General features: G+C 38.0%; 1 protein-coding gene across 1 annotated transcript; it reads right to left on the minus strand.

The window, feature by feature from the left end:
• Positions 1 to 19,562: 19,562 nt before the first annotated feature.
• LOC138184281 (uncharacterized) lies at positions 19,563 to 21,538 on the minus strand. Its single transcript, XM_069122102.1, has 3 exons — positions 21,440 to 21,538; positions 20,723 to 21,033; positions 19,563 to 20,178 (listed from the first exon to the last, which is right to left on the minus strand). The coding sequence occupies exons 1-3, from the start codon at positions 21,476 to 21,478 to the stop codon at positions 19,686 to 19,688; spliced, it is 843 nt and encodes a 280-aa protein (XP_068978203.1). The 5' UTR covers positions 21,479 to 21,538; the 3' UTR covers positions 19,563 to 19,685.
• Positions 21,539 to 21,540: the final 2 nt, after the last annotated feature.

Here is a 21,540-nt window from a genome sequence, read left to right on the forward strand (position 1 = left end):
ACTAAATCGAATGCTGTAGCAACCTGCTAATCGTATAACTAATAAGCGGACAAATCGTCGATACACGATGAGAAACCATTATGACAAGACAAATACGATTGATGTTTCATAGAACTGTCGTTCATCCGTCGAAATGCTCTTTGCAACGCGTATCGTTTCTTACTAGCAATTTAGAAACAGGAAATATCGGAAGTTAAATACCACGAGATACTCGATATCGCGTTAAATTTATAATCGTTAGTGAATAATAATAAAAACTTCAGTATCGTGAAAGTTTGAAGACACGAATGAAAGGGAATTGATTTTTGAATTCAAAAATATGCACCAGCCGTGTGCATCGTAAGTATGTCATTCCTCATTTATCCTTATATCCCAATTTTAAGAATGAGTAGTCGAAGCATTTCGAGATAAAGCATAAAATATCAAATTACGAAGAACAGGTAGAAAGCGCTATATTCGGCAGTGTTCTCTTCACTGAAGTCCTAGCACGATTTCTCCAAATATGTAATACTACCTTCACTGAAGTCATCTAGACATACTTACATTCCATTAACGTTATCAAGACAACATGAGTTAAACATTCGAAAAAAGAAAAAGTGTAGTGCTTAAAATATACCGCAACCGATCGTCTCTGTAAAGTATACGTCGCATTCCACTCCGTTGACGTCCTGAATTTAATCGAAGCCCTTTCGACCGTACGGTTATGTTATATCTGTATAGTTTTTCGTTTCCTTGTTCAAAGACAGTACTAATCGGTGAAAACCATTCGGAACACACACAACGAGGAAGATATGTGTATCTTTGGTGTCTCGCCAGTTTCTACATAGGACTTTTTAGTCCTGAATATCCGATGTTTTTCTTATCTCGCAGACTGAAGGACTCGGCTCAAGTGCATTCATTATGACTCGAAGCCATCTTTTAATGTCTACCGTGTTAATACATAAAATTCCATGTTATATTATAAGTCCTATTTGTTGAAGTTTTTTCAAACGTCAAATTATATTAGCCGATAATTTCGAGCATCAATTTTAGCCAAATATACTCAAAATTATTAAGTGTATGTCTATAAGATGCACTAGTATGCTACGTAATAGGAATTTCACTAGAAATACTTGCGAGAACTTTGATTTAAAATGAAGCTGTTTGACGTGATAAAATTGAAGAGAAGCGTTTTCTTAAAAGAAAAGTCGCTCCGACATAATCGTAGACGTGTAGTAATTTTGTACATCGATCGAAGGATTCTTTATAAAGAAGAACTCGGGCACGATATAAGGGTACTTGTCCCATCTGAGACTAGTTTTGAATTGACAATGGACCACGTTGAGAGCCTCTGAGAACTGCAAACCATGGTTCGAGGGGTGAACTTCTAGCGTGCGTCGTGATTAAAAAGTCATCGCGGCCGATGCCCTCTTCACGGCACGTTGGTCATCGTTGGGGTGCGGTACGAGGCGCATTATGTCGCGTTTCCGCCAGGAAGCAGGCGCAGTCGGGACGACAGCCTGCACCTCGTTTCCGTGCACTCTGAGAGAACGTGCCTTGCGGACACTCTGGATAAGGATAAAAATACGTAACAAGAACGCGTGCGAGTAGGACGTCACGATGGAACGATAGCTGAACGGAGGACGGAGAAAAGAGGATAAAGAGAAACCAGGAGAGAAAACGTCGGAGGAGGTGGAGGCGACGGGTACCTACGGACACGTTCGCGACACTAAAGCAGACTCTCATTTCGGGGACGAATCCGAAGCTACCCCCGCAAATGTGTCTGCACGTGCGAGAGGGTGAGTGAGCCACACGGTGTAAAGGGGCGGGGGGGCCAGTCAATGTGTAGTTTGTATTCCGCTCGGCAGAAAATACTCGTTCGTTACAATGTATACGTACGGACGCACTCGCCGAAACTCGTCCTTGTCGTCGTCGTCCACGTCCTCGACCTTATCTTTCTTCTACCTGTATCCATCTCTTTATATTCATAACGATACTTCCACGCGAAAAGTACCGATGCGACGCTATGTATTAATTCGCCTCTCATCTAAGATCTTGACATATATTCCGATGCTGTTGTTATTTGGATAATTGGAGATCTCGTATATTCGACGACTACATAATTGGATCGGTGTTTTCTTTTTAGAAAGTAAACGAATACGTATATTCTTTATACAATATGTAACGGAGTATTTACTCCTTTAGTTTCCAGCGTAAATTTGCGAATAATTTTTTTCACGAATACTTTTACGTTATAAAAATTTTAGTTTCTTTATTGTTTCGGCCTATGGAACCTTACGATAGATAGATACGATGTTTCTTAGTTAAACATTTTACAATCCGCATTGAAGTTTGTCGTAATACGACAGTATATTTTGAAAAGCGTTTCCATCTTTGACTGAAGAAATCGTAGAAGAAGAGAGGTCCCCGGGTCACACAGATAGTAAAAAAGCGTCGGTGAGGAACGAAGGAGGAAATGGAGCCCGGAACGCTTCATTTAATTTTATGACAGCCTCGAAGCTGATCGCTATATCGTCATGGACGAACACGCATTATCGGATCCACCCAACTTTATTGGTACTCGTTCAAGGTAAACGCAATATCGTATTTGATATCCCGGTTTTCAACGACTCGCTGACCTAGCAGTAGTTTCGCTAATAGTCGTAATAAAAGAGTAAGGAAATCGAATAAGTAGGAAGAAAAGACAGAAAAATGAAAGAATTATAGGCTGGAGGGAATAATTTGATTGTTTATTTTCGTGCGAACGATTTAGCGAAGCGATGCGGCTAATGTTGGGGTGACAAGACAAGTGGATACTTCCCTCTCTGTACGATCGGTCGGATGAAGAGGCAATGAGGGGTCTCGTGATCATTATTGACTAGATAAGGAGCGTATACTCGCTAACTTGGGTCCTAGTCGGACAGTCGAACAGAGAAAAGGTGAGATTTATCTAAACAGGTAGGAAGGTAAAGGTTTTTCTTTAGAACAAATTCTTTGAAATCTTCCCTTCTATAGTTAGTTACGAGGCAAATTATCCGTTCCAATGATTAATAGCAAATTTGACTTTCGAATATATAGAACGTTTGTTGAATTTTGTACATAGATGCTTAGGAATTCCTAAGTACGAATCGTAGAAATACTATACGGTTCTGGGTTATCGAAATTTTCGATTACGAACGGAATAAGTTAAATAAATACGTAACACAGTTCTCGAACGGCAAATCTCATGCAAAGAACTCAAACTGGTCACGTCGAAGTAGCGTTTTATTTAGGTCAAGTATCGTCTACAGGCACTAAGCAGTCTCTTTCGTAAACCTTCGTAAGATATCGTGTTTCGTCTACGATCAGGCACCATAATCGACCATAATACCATGCCATATCAAATCAAGCCATGTTCTGAAGCAATAATAATCACGTCGAGAATTTCATTCGCCATGCGCGAGCATATGTATAAATCAGTAGCGTACTTGAAAGAACGATTAAATCCAGAACCACCGTCTCGAGAATCACGTTCGTTCAATGGGAAGCAGCTTCTTGGTCATTGGCGAGCAGCGTTCAATCCTTCGTTAGACACATCTCGATAGTCAGAGATTATGATTACGATCAACAAAGCCGTCATGAGTAGCATAATATCGCAGCCTCCTCGAAGAGTACAACCGCGAGAGTCCGGATATCGTTGGGACAAGGTCTTTGTACTGTAATCGCAGGAAGACGATAATCGACGTAAATACCGCAAATCGTCGACAATCGGCGAGGGTAGTTTTCTAAGCCCACACGGGATCATGGGATCTACCTAAATCGTGATTCGCAATGGCATACCACGCGAAGAATTCGCAAAATTACTGTCGCGTATTTAGTTGCAGTTCTCGGTCAATAAAACAACATCGAACTTCTCATTGTTAACCAAGTACGTAAATCGCGATTTTCAAAATTAACTTACTTGCAAACAACATCTAGTGCAAAAGAAAGTCTTCCCGTATTTTCAACTTATTTTTACTCCGAGGATTATCCCATGTACATTTGTAGCATAATATACGAAATGGGACAGTTACACTCCATACATAAAACCCACTGAATCTTGTTAAACTTACAAATAGGAGAAGTAAAACACATTTTTCCAAACGTTTTCTTTTGAATGGCGTGCGTTCGCTTCCCGTCACTTTCATGCTTAAAGCAGGATTACGTATGGTCGTTCATGTCCGTCTGCGTAATATACACAATGCTGCTTTCGTTGTTTGTTATCAAGAATAAGGGATCAGTGTTTCCCGCTGACGAAAATGCTGGGGTAGAGTTAGCGCTGTTAGTCACCGGCTCGTGTTACTGTACACCATTTCTACGCAAACCGTATCGATACCTAAAATACTTTCTTCATTTCGAATAACCGCGACCATGCGATTATTGCCAAAGTATACGAAGCGATTTTTTAAATTCCTCGTCGGATGGGACAATTATTTGATTCGTCGTTTATATAATTTATAAATACCGTATCTACTATCTCTTTTACGCAAAACAATTTATTCGCACTGGTAATCTGTAATTTGCGATTTGAAGAATTTCATTAATAATACCAATTCAAGGAAGAAGCGAAACGTTCTTTCTGTAAAAACTAATCTATGCAAAAAACGAAAGAAATCCGACTGTATATTACGTGTAGAAGGTAACTAGATTTTAAATGGTAAACGCAACGAAGCGTGGTGTCAATTACTTAACGACCCTGACCGTGGTCACCCCCGATTCGACGCGAATACCTCGTTGATATTTAAGTGATTAGCGCGTGACTTTCTTTAGAAACTCTTTCGACCAGCATACTGACCAATACGTAGACATCGATATGCCGCCTTTCAGCATCGCCGCAATGCTATTAACTGGGAGCTGCTCTCGCAATCTCTGATGTAGCTGGTACCGCTGTTGCTGCCACGCCGAGAAGCACGATGCTTTAAGTGGGTGGTACAGACGGCTCCGTGCGAGTACTTTGTACGAGCGAGCCGGAATTGGTTTAAGCCCATTATATGTGTACGTGTACGTGCACCAAGAGACGTTAAAGAGCCCCCCGTTCATAGGTTCTATGAAGCTTTCGAACCTGATCTACTTTTCTACCTGAAAATACTTTCGGTAACAAGGACGTACAAGTGGCAAAGATTAAAAGAGATTAAAAATCGAGGAACAGGGGCTAGTGTGGAGCGAATGAAATTGAGCTATGACAATACAAATGCTTAGCGTAATGTACCATTATTGCGACTTTGATATCTAAATTATTAGCGTAAATGTACGCCATAACAGCTAAAGTGATACGATCGTCACTGAATAAAGCATCATGAGATACGATGTTAATATTTGTCGCGTTGGCCATGAGTTGCAATAGCCGAATATTAAATTGATAGGCTAATTCGCAACGAATCTAGGTAGATGCATATTACAATATGATATATGTCATCTGCTATAATGTGTGTATTATTTCATGCCCATGATATCATTTCACGAATATATTCGGAAAGGACGAAAGATATAAAATGCGTCTTCCTCGTATTTGCAATTTTAATGTCTAAAAGTCGTATAAGTAGGTGGGACGAGGAGTTCGTTGATTCGAATAGGAAAATTCGATGCATTTGGAAATCTAATCACGTGGTACCACGGTGAGCTGCACCCTCGCAATGTTCAATCTACGTTGTTCATTACTGGAGGGATTACAAATCCAAAGTGCGTGTACATGAGACTACACGAGGCACGTGTACCGGCAAGTAGGTGCGCGTTCCCAAAGTCAAGAGTGGTGGAAGCCAATGTCGCATTATCGTATGGAAGACAGTGCATAAAGTGAAGCAAGAGCGTTCGTCAACGGTGCAATATACATGGTCGAACGAACAGTGTACACGATCAATGAAACCTATGGTTACGCGTGGGATCACGTATGTTGTCCCGTCGTGCTACAACCAGAAAGCAAAGGGGGAAAGGGTGACGACGTTTACTGGTCGCATCGAATTACAAGTCCCTTAGGTAATGGTGCGTACGTTATTCAATACCCAGTACTCGGCATTCTATGTGTGCGGCAACATAAAGAATGGAATTTCTTCGCGTGATAAAGCGTTTATGCAATTATGAAATCGATGGTATACTCGGAAAGATTATCGTTGCTCGGCTCTGTTCGCTCGTCCGTGATTTCGTATTATCGAAAGGAAAAGCGTCTCCGAACCGTGGAAATCGAGACTTAATATAGTACGAAAGAAGAATTTGTATGCTAAAATCATTTGGAAGATTCGAATATTTCTATGTAGATGGTATGCAAACAGAATCGAGTACTTAAAAAACATGCGTTTGTATTAAAATGAATGGAAATTACTTTACTAACACAGATTCGTTACGTCGAAATGGATGATGGCTTTCTACAATAAACTTTATACAGAGTATTCTACAGGTTTTCACGTAAACTTTGTTATTTAAGTTTGGAATTGTAAATAATGTGAAAATAAACACGAAATAAGAGTTATCCAAAAGATTTGTTAAAAGATTGTAATAAAGATATGGAACAGGAGAGAGATGGCAGTGATTTTAGTCAGAATACATAATAAAATAAATAAATAATATTTACAATATTAATATAGAAAAAAGTATAGGAAAGGAGAAATAAATTTATTAGCTTTATGATCTTATATCGATAGAGATATCCACGTATATACAGTACTACTTAATTTTATTCGATATATCAACCTGTTGTTGTAATTTACTTTATTACATGTAATTGGATAAATCAAAAGGAAACACACCTATTTACTTTTGATTTGACTGTATTAAACAGTAAAGTAAATATTTCATATTTTTGTTACGATTTTTTAATAATAATATGTTTATGCGACGTTTCATTTATTTTTATTAATTACTTCTACGTTTTATTTCTCCGTTTATCGCTCTATGATAGAATATTAATTTCAAAAAGGTAATATTTAAAAATGTTTATTAAAATATGATCGTGTCTGAAATATTATATATATTTCAATACTTTTATTAAATACGTTCGGTTAAATACTATTGCGGCATTAATTTTGTTTTTTCTTCCCGTTTATACGTAATAATAGCTTGAATTTTTATTTCATTGCCTATTAAAGGAGGATGTTCCTCGAATATTTTAGCAAAATTTCCGAGATTGAAGAATGTTCGGTTTCTGACGCGTGTAAGTAAGTATGTATTTGACCCTCCTACGCGGAAGGCATAAATGTGTCGGCAGAACATTACGCCAGAAGATTGGAAGTACGGGTGGTTTCATCTTTCGCGATAAAGCATAAATCACTGATGCTGGGCGATGCGAGTAGTACACGATCCAATTAGTTGGATAAAGGAAAAGCGAAAATAAGAACTTACGATGTGATCAGAGGAAAGAAAATTTATATTATATCAGGGAATTATAAACGATAGTAATAACTGTTTATGTAATGGTTTGCCGAGAATCCTTTATGAAATACCGTTAAATTATAATCTAAGATGCAGGCAACGCACACGAACCAGTATCACGATGTACATATTTGTTTGATACACAAATATTCGTATCATGAGTATGGTTCCATTTATAGAAGTGGTAATATCTTTTTGCGGTAATAAAATATTGACTTACCTTTAAATACACATCAAATATTAAACTTGTACGGTAATAGTAATGGCAGTAGTAGTAGCACAATATTTACACGAGAAGTTGTCGTTTTCTACAACCTCGAAATATTCCTGTTCTCGGATTTGAAACTGTTTACGTTTTGATAAAATGAATAAAATGCATATCTTTATAAAAAAAAAGACGTATTGAAGAGCAGGTTTATAGAAAATTTTCATTTGAGATGTTCATACGCATAATCGAACGATACAACCGAATATTACATATGATAATTACCTCTTGCAAGATTTGTAAATTGCTTTTTAAATATATTTCAAACTTTTATCCAAGGTTACATAATGACAAAGAACAGTTTAGTTTGGCTAATGTAACCCGTGTTAAACACAAGGATATGTGTTGTAAACCGTCTAAGGGACAAAAGACAGAAAAACTAATTCATAGTGAAAAGGGTTGAAGCAGGCATCCGTGTTTCAGCAGCAGCCAGGACGGGATATACTTAACCTTGCCGCGGCGTATTCAGGAATTGAATTTCCACATGAGACTGCGATGCATCATGCGGTTGACGGTGTTTCAGGCAACCCACGCGTCAATGAGAACGTCGACGCGGCCTCGCAGACGGAAATTACCAACGAGGAAATTCTTAGTTTCGAAGCGAGAATATCAACCGTATAACGGAAGATTTTTATTCGTTTAAACGACGGTACTATTCCGTTGGCCAGGCGAAAAAGAATTTCAGGTCGGCGAATATGTAGGAGCACCACGGTCGAATCGTTACCGTGACACGACGAAATTGTATTCCAACGTCGACCTGAATTAACTTCCCCTCAAGTCCCAGTACTTCGTTGGGATAATTGCTCGGGCTATTAAGAAGTCAGCGACAATTACGTCGATCCAGCGGTACTGCAAACCCGAGCAAGCTCTGTCCGGACGCCTAACGTTGCATTAGCATAATTAAATCGTGAGCACCGTGATTGGCCATTGTAAAACTGTTCTTCTTCTCCTTTTTCGCCGACGAACTCGTTACAGTCGATATAATTCAGTGTACAGTTAAACTGTAATCCCTATCAAGCTTGTGGCCCTGAACGCTAAATTCAAGGTTGAAAGAATGTCGAGGATATTGGAGCATCCGCAATACTACAATTTTATCAGTTGAAAGTAACGATTATGGTAATTATAGACACACATGACGTCCAATAACTACCATTCGAGAGATACTCGACGATCTTATTATCTTGTACGTTCACGATCAAAAATAGTATCAGAAAGTATTACGATATTTCAAGATTTACTCTATACAAGATGGATCAATACGAACCGCCTGAAATGATCTATCTGAAATGATCTATCATTATTTATTCATTTGATCGAATTAATAGAAAGACACGAGTTCGAATAGAAGAACATTTTTACATGTAAAATTTGAAAAAAGGAGTTCGTTTGAAATGGACAAGGTGACGCACACTCTCGACTGAAATATCTAGATCGTCAGAATGTTATTTGCAATAACAGCAGAGGGTATTGATTAACATTTACGACAAGCAAAGACGGATTTACAAGTCTTTCGGGTTAGGTTTATTTTCAACCCACGCTACGTCGATTTCCCAATGAATAAGAGGTCACGAAACCTTTCCACCCCGCAAAATGTATAACGGTCGCTTTAGAATCGTAGAAGCTTTCTTCTCGAAGCTCGTATAAAGTCGCGATTCCCGGCACGTATCCCTTCGGAGAGTTCGCGTCGAGCTTGTAAAGTCCTAATGACGACAGTCGACTGTCAAAAGGAAAAAAGAAGAAAAAAGTATCGGATTCACCAGGGGAAGACTTTAGTAAAGCCGAACGAGTTTCGCATAATTCTTCAACAATGCGTCATTCGTGGGAATAAAATTTTTACCGGCAGGAAATTTCAATTCGATATCTACCCTTCCACAAAGTACAAAATACGTAACACACAACCAAAATTGAAGTTGGAGTAAATAATAAATGCTTTTACGCTTTTAACAGCTTTCAAACTCAACTTCAAAAAAGTTACATTAATACCCCGATAATTCGTAAACTTCAATAATAAAGTTACAACAATTTTATTAATATAAGTACCTTTTGCGATAGAAACGTTCCTCCATTTCTTCATTTTTCTTTCTCTCTAATATCGTTTCTAACGATTAAATATTGGACAAAATTTACGGCATGTTATCTGCGCGTTAACTACAAAGTTTGGGAAAACGACATTTCACATGTACCACCCTAATGTAACTTTACCTCGCAAGTATGTACTGTTATATCGCCAAAGCTCTGCTTCCCATTCCATACATTTTCGCTCCAGCACTGTACTTATTACAGTTTTTAACGAACGTTAATCCAATTGTGCAATATTACAACTTTCGAAAGTGTTAAAAGGTTTAAAATTTACGGGAATAGAATCAATGCTAATTCTTGACGTTTTCCTTAGGAAATATTTGTAACTCTTTTATTTATTTTATCTCTTTCATACATACATATCTTATTATAATATTATATCTTATTAAATTTTTTTAAGATTAAATGAATTCTCTAATTTTCCTCCTTTACCACTGCATCGTAAGGTCTTCTTTTAGAAGCTCTTTTTTTAAATTAAAAAAAAGCTAACCAATTTCTTACAAACAAATTTCGCTTTCTGATTCATTTCACAATCAAGCCGAAATTCTAAAATAGAAATTATAGGATCAAAATCATTGTATTTAATACCGAGAAAAAGATCAATAGGCTTTGTATAGAACTCTAATGAAGCAATCAAGATCATCGTTTCATTCGTTTCTTGCAATCACTTTCAATTGTGTTCTGCATTTCGGCCAGGAAGTCTTGCTTTTGTAAGTATACGTCTTCATCACGCATCCAAGATTATACATATGTATGTACGCGCGGGGAATCCCCCTCTAAAAGTGACGAACAATGCCGATGCTGCCATTAAAATGCCGGCAAAAGCAGTGGAAGATCTTTTGTGCAAAATCAAATTTTCTGCATACGATCTGTATGATTTTACAATGCACTATTCGATAACTTTCCATTGTGAATGTACAGTTGTTTGCCTTCGAAATTATGAAATAAAGCGAATAGCACCGAATATCGACGTTCGAATAAATACAAACTTTTATTATATTTTTTAAATTCTCTGCAACGTTGTGCGAATCATAGACTATACATTTGACTTAATCGTAAAATTTTATGCTGTTCGATAATATTATAATTATATTATAATTTAACGAAAATTTTGTCAAGAGTTAAGAATTCCGTGCTCTGTTTAAACATGCTAATTAAAGACATTAAAAATAAAAAGGTACGAAAGCAACACCGCATTTATAAATTTAAATCAAATTCGTTACCTACCTCTTGATAAAACATATATCTAATTATATATAATTTACAACGATACAGTTTCCCTATGCTTAAATAAATGCGAAACATTATGAAATAATCTTTTCCGTGTATACCAACGTATAGAGGTATATCGAATTTTCGTAGATGAAAGGAATTTCGAGAAGATAAAACGAAAAAACGTCGGCGGCTATGAGCGGTTCGATCAAATGCCATCGATTACATAAAAAAGGATACAGGAACGAAGGGACAGATAGATACGTAGCGTAGTAAAAGAGAGAGAAGGAACTGTTCGGTTCCCTCTGGAGAATTCGAGCGGAAGATCTCGTTAGATGGGTTTTGCCTCGTCCCTGTCGGCCAGAGTTTCGCGAATGAAACGAAATGGCGCAAATTTTCGCGAGAGTGCACGTACTACCGTAGGAGAGTCCCCGGTAAACTAGCCAGCCAAGTACCACGCACTGGATACGTCGTAGTCTGGCTTGAAAATGACAATACACGTCCCCCTTTCGGTTTAATTAAAGGCGTGTTTCGCCCGAAATGCAGCTATTCCTGCACGCTTCGACCCATACTCCCTTGGTAGGTATCCTTCTATTCGTTTCACGGCCATCCTACTACGGCACACGTCTCTATACGGCCACGCGAAACGTACGTTGCTTAATGGAGCGCCGCGTCTGCCACCCTGTAATGGCACGACACTTTGCACTTGCGCCACTGGGACGCTAAATAGCGCTATCGCCGAGGGTAGAGGTCCGCTAGCCAAATAGCTAGGTTGGTATAGTTGGTTAAAGGGAAGGACTGACCTGTCAGACGAATATCAAGTTAACTGTCTGTGTACGCCTATGTTACGGCTATTCATGCACGAATATTATGAGTATTTCATTTTACCTTCCATCCGGGAATAACAGACTGTCGAATCCTAAATGAATCGATTGTTAGTCTCAAATTTAAGTCAATTCCAATAGGAAAATTGCAAGATTCTATCGATGATTGCCTTCTTACTTCGATTGATTATGCGACTAGGTATTGGAGGTAGAAAGATATTTTATTTGAACATTTCCACACAAATAAAATTAAATTGTTTGTATCAGCCTAAGAGAAAAATACGTACTAATCGAAGCAGAGCAATTTTTTCCAATATGGTAGTTAGTTGATCAATTTCGACGAAACAGGCGTTGTTTAATTTCGTAGCAGAGAATGATTATTGAATTAAACACCTCTGGTTAAATTAAATGTTCGAAGCGTTCCGCAGTTGAGCAATAAAAACTGTGGACCAAGCATCTGTGGATGTATTTACTCTGACGTTCGTTGTGAAAATAACGCATATAGGGACCAAATATCGTATTAGTAAATTACTATCTCGTGGAAACATAATACATCTAACGACGATAATTTATTTCTGAAATATCTTTCATTTCAATGCAAAGTTCTATAGCACGTACTATGATAAGAATCGCGAAACAGGTAATTTCTGGAAATTACCTTTCTAAAATTGAATTACGAATTCTTTCAGACAATAGAGCAAAATGCGACAAATTCCAGCGACATTTTTGCATAAAGGCGCGAAAAGTAAGAGACTAGAGAAGAAAGTGAAAAAAACGAAAGAATACGGACTGTAAGGCAAGGAAGCAGCTGAAGGCCGAGAGGGAAAGAGAGAGGCACGAACCACTTGGCTCCATTCAAAGGGGGAATCACTGCCGCCGAGTCTGTGGGATACGGTGATGAGGTTATTCCGTCCTCCTTCCCTCAGGAAATGACGTCACATCTCGACGTAATAAACACAAATATAAGTGGTTCCTGTGCTGTGTTCCGACGACAAAATAACGTAGGCCGACATGATCGAATCGCGTACGTCGGAAGAGGAAATTTGGAGAGGGTGTCGGCGCTCTTGGTGCTTCCACGAATAAATTAGCGACGACGTTTGCCTTCCAGCGTTCCAGCGCCTTCCCTACAAAGCCATAACATCACGATCGATCGATGTCGTCTCCTCGCATTCGATTGATAAGAACATCGTGCTTACGTGTTGGCACGCAAAACGATTACATCCGAGTTCATGCATCTTTGAGTCTAGAATTCCAAAGCCCTTATCGAAATTAACTCGCGAATTTCGAATAACGATGCGACGAAGTAATTGCGTTAATAACACGCGTATCGTAATTGAAATTACATCAATTTCTCGAGTGTAAGCTTCCATTCGTTGCAGCTAGGTACGCGTGAAAAACAACATCGCTCAAATTTATGGCTGTAACAAAAATTTAATCTATTAACCCAATGAGAAAACTATTAAGGATCTGAGAAAGATTAAACCGAAGTAATTTGACGGTGCTCGAGGAACAAACGCGAATTAGGATTTCAAACGGAAGAAAGAATTAACGAGGGCATTTGTTTCGCGGATTTTGTGAGAACGCGATAAGTGACCAGCATACGATTGTCGACGACAATTTTCATCGCGAGCCTCGTAGAAACTCGTTTACGACGGCATGCAGCTCCTTGGACCGCGAGACATCTTAAGAATCGTAGCCCGATTTCACGCGAGAACAATGCCGGGGCCACTTTCTTCCACTCGGTCTCTCTTTCTCTATTAAGTCGGCTCCGTGAAAACGCAGACTAATTTCTCGTCTCGCCCCGCGTCACGACGTTTCTGAAGAGTCCACGGCGGAGTGGCCCGCAACCGGGAGGGTTACGAGTCAGAAGGTTGAAGAGGCATTCGTACAAAGAGCAAAGGAGTGTGCAACAATTATAAACACCGTGGCAATTACGGTGGCATGGGTGCGTGCACTTCCTTCCAGGTCTTTCTCGCTCTCTTCCCTCCATTCTCGTCTTTCTCTCGAATTGCGCCAACCGCGGAAGAAACCGGTGCCTCTTCACCGCAACCGCACCACCCCAGCTGCTTTCACCGTACCACCTTTTACTCGCTTGTAATTGAGCTAGAATCATACAACGAAGAGAAGGAACTCGGCTAGAAACGAGTGGCTACTCGAACGCGTCACGTGTGCGATCTCGAGATGCTTTTCATTCTCCATTGCCAACTGCTTCACGATTTCCAACCGTAGAATACCGAAAGTGCCATCGTTATACGTCATATGTAAAACGGTCTCATTTCCTTATACGTGAAATTTATGTTGAGATACGAGAAATAACATAGCTTCGTGCTGTAGAAAAATGCGTGTTACGTAGAGTTTAGAAAATATTTCGTCATGATTTTTAATTATTTTTAACAACTTTTCATTAATTCGCTTGCAATATTTTGTTCACTACGTAGAAACCTATACCTCATAACTATTTTATGTTTAGGAATTTTCCATACATCGTTACGGTCCGTCAAAAACCTGAAGAGTTTAACACGTCCATTCACGTTCCCGTTGTTACTGATCCAACAAAATATTTTGAATAATATTTTTTTTTTGCAGATGAAACAATATCTTTTCTCTGCGCGAATGCGTTTACTGACATTTTGAAGCTGACATGGATCGCCGGATAGAGACAGATCACCGGATGCGGATAATCGTGTTCTGCGTTGATATGGAAGTTAATGGACAAGCCCGGGAAAACAAAACGCGCGACACCAAAAACAAATCGACGCTCGCTCCCCTGAGCTTCGTGAATCAAAGAGTATCGATGTTAACCAATCAAAATTTCAATGGATACTATTTTTCCCACCAAATGATATCGGCTCAGGTGCCTGTGCGTTGATTGAAACTATTCGTTCATGAATCGCGTCAAGTGTCTCGAATATTTGAGAACATTTCTTTTCATGACAAAAAGCGCTAAAGAAAGTACTTGGTATTTACTGTATTTTACAGTGGATTTAGTGGTTTAAATTGTTTCTCTATATTGTTTACGAAATATAACGTGACATATCGGGGACCAAGAAATTGCGTCACATCGCATTCGCAAGATTGATTATTTATTCAGATAACAATATAATAGTATTATTATATTACATAAATCATGTTGTTACGCTATTACTATCATCGATTACTGTATCGACTATGTTTACTAATGGTGTTTGTTTGCAAAGCAACATTGGTTAATTATGTCAATTAATATGAAATTCTGGTCAATAGATAATATTATAATACATATAACGATTGTTTACGCTAAACATTGCTCGTGTGTAAACTTTCCTAAACCGAAGGAATAGATATTATTACACGATATTACGTATAATATCGAACAATAAAATGATACGATTTACAAATTTATCAAAGTTTAAAGATTTGCTTGAAAGCACACATTAAGGTTTTAGTCAAGTTGTTTGAGTAGATACCAACGTATCAACAGATTCAGTTTCAGCGATGAACAATATGACGTTAAGTAGATTCGCTTTGTACAAATGCTCGTAAATCTTGAAAACGTCACGATATCGCGACTTCCGTTCAATCAGTAGTATGTTTATGAGCGTAGTCGCAGGATACTAGAATGCGCGACGCCTACGATACAGGATAATCCAGTACCTAAGACGTAAAACCTGTTTTCCAACGAATCATTTAACATTTAACTGTAGACATAGAAATCACCAGCTAGTTCAAAGCAAAGCAACTAATTGCAACGTGTGTTTCTACCATTTTCCATCTACCGATTTCCACCATCAAAACCTACGACTATATATCTTACTGTGATACTTGGCTGGACATAATCAAATATTACAATAAATACTTCTACACCTTTTAAATTTATATCAGAATTCCAATTAATTTGTATAGATATGCATCGTAATTACTAAGTCAATCTAATTAATATAGAAGTGCGGAGTACACCATAAACGAGTGAGAAGTAATGAATCATTTCAATAATTTCAAAAATATTCTATCTATAATTGTATACTTAATGTTTGGCAGAGAAAGCTAGATGTTTGATTCATGCCAGATTTTCATCTCTTTACTTCTTTCAGAAAATGTGACTCGTTTGAACAAATTCTGACCAATGTCCGTTTAAAATTACACGGAGAAAGTGTAGAAGATGGAAATATTGACAGAGCCTTAGTGGCAGAAAAAGTTTGTGGATTCCGGGTCGTTCTTATTCCCAAATGGGTTTCCTTCGACGTTTGTCGGATGAAAGGATCCTGTAGTGCGTAGTAATTTTTTGTACTTATTTTACCTGCAGGAAATTTTGGAAGCAAATAGTTCTCGAATGACATAGATATTTATCCCACAACGTTTCACCAAACTATTTAAATCAAAATTTAATCTACAGCAAAAATGTATTAATCCCGTGCAATTCATTCAACTCATCCACAGTGGTCCTATATTTTAGAAAAAGAATTGTTATTATATATTTTAGATACAGTATCTGATCTACAAAAATTTGAAGATTCCGCTCTAAATAATATTTTACGTCTTACAACTAATATTACGATATTTTTCATTTAGCTTTCCGTGAAACTTATACCTAAAGATAATGCTTAAAAAATAAACTACTGGAATGGAAGCCTTTGACAGTAGTAACGCAATTTTTAAAATTAAACCGAAAGGTTGTCAAAGAAAAGAAAATAAAAACAAGTAAAAAAAATGTATCGATAGCGTAGCATGAAACATGAAAGAAGATAGCGTTTAATAATATCGTTCTTTGCCATCTCGCGTTCCGCTGCAAAACATCGCGTTAATGCGGTCTCCTCTTTTTCCGAGCCTCCATCTTGCGCCTTCATCTCGTTTTCTTCCTACCCCGTCACGGAGAAAAGATCTCAACGTATTTCTCATATTTTATTCCTGCAAGCTCGCTGCTTTTTATTGCGGTTCGACTGAACTGCGGTTCATGTTAGACCGAGCACCCCGCAGTTTCAGCCGTGCTTGCCAACCTTTGAAGGGTCTCGAAAAAATTCCAAAGATTACCAGAACGGAAAGAAATGCAAAGAAATTCGCGCATCACGACTGAAAATAATGACGAACAAGCCATTTCGTTTGTCCTACATTCTGATGTAGTTGTTCTTGCGAATAAAAGAAAAAAAAAAAAAAACAGGGGAAAAGAGAAAGAACGAAAGAAAATTTGGACCGTGTACGATATTTGTCAAAACGCAAAAGATTACCTGTTTTTCCCCTGTTATCCTACGCAAACGTAAATTCCGACATTTCCGCCGAGCCCGTAAATCCACGTTTTTCTTCAGCATCGGTGTAATATTTCTTTTGAAATCTCCGACAACTCTTGTACAATACGCAATATGCGATACGAGAAAGTTCATCGAGTCTACTCGTTCTACACAAAACGCTTCCCTTTGAAATTGTAAAGGGAAAATAGCGAAGAGAAGGAATAAAAAGGTTGGAAATTCGAACAATGCGAAAATGAAATAAAAAAGACAAGATAAAGTAACAATATTATCTCGTTCGCCGCGATGCTACTGTAGAATTAACTAGACGATTCGCAAAAGTATTTAAATAGTTTTGTGATCTGTGCAAAATCTGTACTTACGCTAAATGTCTCGTAGCTTCTACGTACATTTTTAGCTTTGTTTCAAAATTTTCCGATATAATAATAACAATGATGGCCGGATGCCTTTCGGAATACTTTCATGACCTTGTCTAATCTTCCATTCTTGAATATCACACATCAAGAATATTCCTCGATTATGTCAGATGGTTCTAGAGTTTCTTTTTCTTTGAGTTCAATTCTTTAAATGGAAATAAATTTCTGAGAAGTTTAGGAAGTGAAAAACGAAAACCAGTTCCGACAACCAATGCGTTAACTTCATTTGGAATATAAATATAGTCTGAACCAGTCGTTGGAATTACCCTACGTAACATCTTTTCCTTGGGATAAAATTCCGAACATGTTGGCGAACATTGTCGGTGTGATCGCGGAGCACCTGTCATAAAAAAGGCTAATTTCGCCCGAAAAATTTGTCACGTTTTTACATAAAGCAGGAGGAATAAGTGATTATTTACGCGTGATACTCTATATGTCTATTTCGCTCGATATTAAAAATGTGAAACGAATACGTATAAGCAACTCGTTTAAAAGCGCGAACTTGGAAAGATCAAAAAGGAGAACGTATTGGCTCGAACATATCGACTAATTATAAGAGTCTCCAAGTACCTGGATGCTCTATTAGTAAAGCTATTACTGCCAACCGATCTCCTTTGGTAAAGCTCGAAGAAGCTAATGGAAACTGCCATCCTGAAAATACAATTTTCAGACAATCTGGTTTCCTAGCGGACGGACGGCAATCAAGCACCACTTAAGCCCTCGTCGTTCGTTTTATGATCCCGCAACAAGTATACCGAAGATAGGAAAATTAAACGACCTCTGAAAATGTCCGTAACTGCGATGTTTATGATGTATTTATTTATACGCACCCCGATTCAAATTCCTCAATGTGTATACTCGCGAGAACCATGGTCAGAATGCAATAGAGATCGATATGCTTAGTAAAATATCTTTTTCGCGGAAAATGATTCATTAAAATATATACGATACGTAATAATTTTATGGATGTGTAAATCTCTCGTTATTAGAGTTATTATAATTTTATAATAAATCTCCGACTTGTTTACAAGTGCAAATCCTATATACGTAAAAGTACGCTTGATATTATGGAGAAATTCAAATAGGGTTTCGATTGATTGAATTTTAAATTGCGATGTTAATAGAATTTAATCGAATATCCGATTTAATAATTATTTACTCTAAAGAAACATTTCGTTCGATAAATCTTATTTAAATACGTATTCCGCTGAGCATTAATACGAGTTTTACACATTTTAAACAGGTAAAAATTATATCAGATGTAATAAGCTGTGTTAATATTTGGAAACACACGGATTTTCTATTAAAATTTTACTTTTCAAATTATATATTTCCTCTCTTATACCATGTTTCCTCCAATCTTCTCATGTAATGATCGTCGTAAAATTTTTGTCGATCGAACGACAAGTTCTTACTCGAAGTAACATAGGGTGCACGAGACCAAAAAGGTTTATTAGCATGTACCTATCTGATGGACGTATTCCGAACAAGAGCAATAGTGGTCTAGACTGGTACATGGCTTTCATCAATGAAATCAAGTTAGTAGTATCTAGAGAGGTTTCCGGAGAGACAGGAAGGTGTAATGAGAGTAGTTTAGTGCTTAATCGGGGTTTCTCGAGCGGCTTCTCGAACTACTCCAATTAACTTCGCGCCAAGCCCGATTGCCGCTAGATTCAAGGGTAAATCCGCATGATATTGATTAAATTTAGAACGAGCTATGAAGGAAGTGCTCTAAAGTTTTCTTTAATACCGGTATCCGAAGTGTCGTTTGGATAATTAATCAGTGTGATATCAACGAAGGGCAAACTTCGCGACTTCGATTTAGTTCAACTTGGTGTCTGTGGTTTAAGCGGTATCAATGAATGAAAGCAGATTAATTCAAGTAAAATTGAATCTATGAATTGAAAATTATACCGAGTTGGGTAATGTGCGGCATTTGCGATTAAACGTGCCGTTAACGACGTGTAAACTATTAATTAACTTCACTGCCGTTCATATGTACATTACCGGACTCCGCTGTCGAGCGAAAGTTATTTCCAATGCCGAGTATGAAGGTAACGAATAAATCAAAATTATTTATTAGATAGTTGCTATTCAGATTTTCAGATAAAAGATTCTCGATAAAGAATTTTTGATTCCGATAATACTTCCATACTTATCGATATTTTTCGTCTTTTCCGCATTTCCGGTTTCGAACAATTCTCGCGCGTTCCTATATCACACAAGTACTAACAATAAGACGTCTACGAGATAATCTAAGGGTCCAACAGGTAAGAATTTTTCCTAAGCGAGAGGAAAATGTTTATCTGCGTTATCTTCTAGCGTAGGTGGGCAGCTCTTCGCGTTCCAACTTATAACTACCAAAAGGTTTGTTGTTGTGTATATTGTTTACGGCCATGTGCGCGTACACGCGAGGGTTTCGTGCTCCGGACACGTATCGCCCGTATCGAGACAGGACAAGGGCTAAAACAGGATTGGGCGGTGGATGTAGCTCGCTGTTGTAACTATCGTCGTTCAGAACCCCGCTCAGGAAGTGATCGAGGGTTTTGATGGCCGTCGTTATGTCTTGCGAATTACGATGGGGATTCGTTGTCCGAGCCTTCCCACGATAGGGCAATCCTGCATGATCCGAATCGTCCGTTAAGTACTCATCGAGTTTTTCTACAACTTGATACGACGATCGCCGTGGAACGTGCGGATGATATTCGACCTCGGCCAGCAGCCTTGTTCCGTTGCTTGACCTCGATGATTTACCTGCCCTCGTTATCGCTTTTGTTCCAGAACTTCCCTCTTCGTTCGTTGATCTTAAAATGCAAATATTCGACGCGTTATCGAGGGTCGACATAGGGCGTATCTCGATTATCACCAGTGATTTATGATAATATCAACCCCTTGCGTTCTAATATCGAGTTACACTCGTGGCGCGGCTTATGGTCCTAATTTAACAGTGACAGGTTCTATTCGTGACAGAATCCACTTTCAACTGTACTTTCCCCTTCGATTCCTCGATTCCGTAAAAATCACGAAATACAAATTATTAATTGTACAAACGTTCGTTTGACCTTCTGCGTAAATATCCACATGTATTTTAAATATCCGTTTCATTTCTACAGATTATCATTTTAATTATCATTTTACCTATCTTTCCCTTGTAATTACCTAGTAGAAAGCGAACAAACGAAAACTGAATGAACCACGATCGAATATTAAACAAAGGAGAACGTTTCTCCGATAATTTCAATATTGCAAATAATTGCGAACGAGTCTAACGAAAGGAATAGCAGTTTATTATAACGGTAGAACACTAGATACGCTTTTCAATTGTACACTTCAAAAGTGTATTCTTACCTTTGCTTATCATCGATTGATTTCATCGTCTGATCTTTGAATGGTAACTTGAGATCGATCAATAGAGGTTTCAGGTATGAATACCCAGCCTGTATTTGTCTTTCGGTAAAACCTCTACCTGGAGCCCCGACATCTTCTAACCCATTGTCCAAAGCTTGTTTGGCGGAAACAACATGTTGAGAAAGTTTTGGAAACACAACGTTCGTACTTGGAAGATAACTAAAGGCTGGTGGCTGTAAATTTGTTACTGGTTGGATATCCCGAGATACTTCTGTTGTCAATGCACCACTGGTTGAACAGGCAAGCGTTATCTGAATTGCACAATTTTCAGTTTTCATTCGATTATTATCATGCCACTTTTCACGCCTCTACATTTTTCGAAATAGTACCGTCACCGTGTTCGTGTTTGAATAGCGAATTAAACCGATGAAAGTTAATGTTTTAGAAACAAACATAAAATATAAATCTATTTAATATAAAAAGTAAATAAAATATTAATAGGCAATTAATTCACTTATTCCGAACTTGACGTGTATGTTACGTTTGTAACTGTTATTAAGTTAATTAAATATCAGTTTCTAACCTATCGTTTCAGTATTGATTTTATTGTATATGAACGATCTGATCTGATGATCTCCCTCGAGACGTGAATGATATTAAAGTTACATAAAGTTTTACCAAATTAAAAGAGTATGAAAGAAAAGAGTACAATTTTACCAAGTAAAAAGCAAAAATATCTGCGACACTGACTAACATTCTGGAGGGTTTTTGAAGGAACTAAAACGGCAGTACGCACTGAGAGTGCTTTTTATATCCTA

The sequence above is a fragment of the Bombus flavifrons genome, chromosome 10 (genome assembly GCF_040668555.2).
Source record: "Bombus flavifrons isolate JBK064 chromosome 10, iyBomFlav1_principal, whole genome shotgun sequence".
NCBI classification, from domain to species: Eukaryota; Metazoa; Arthropoda; class Insecta; order Hymenoptera; family Apidae; genus Bombus; species Bombus flavifrons.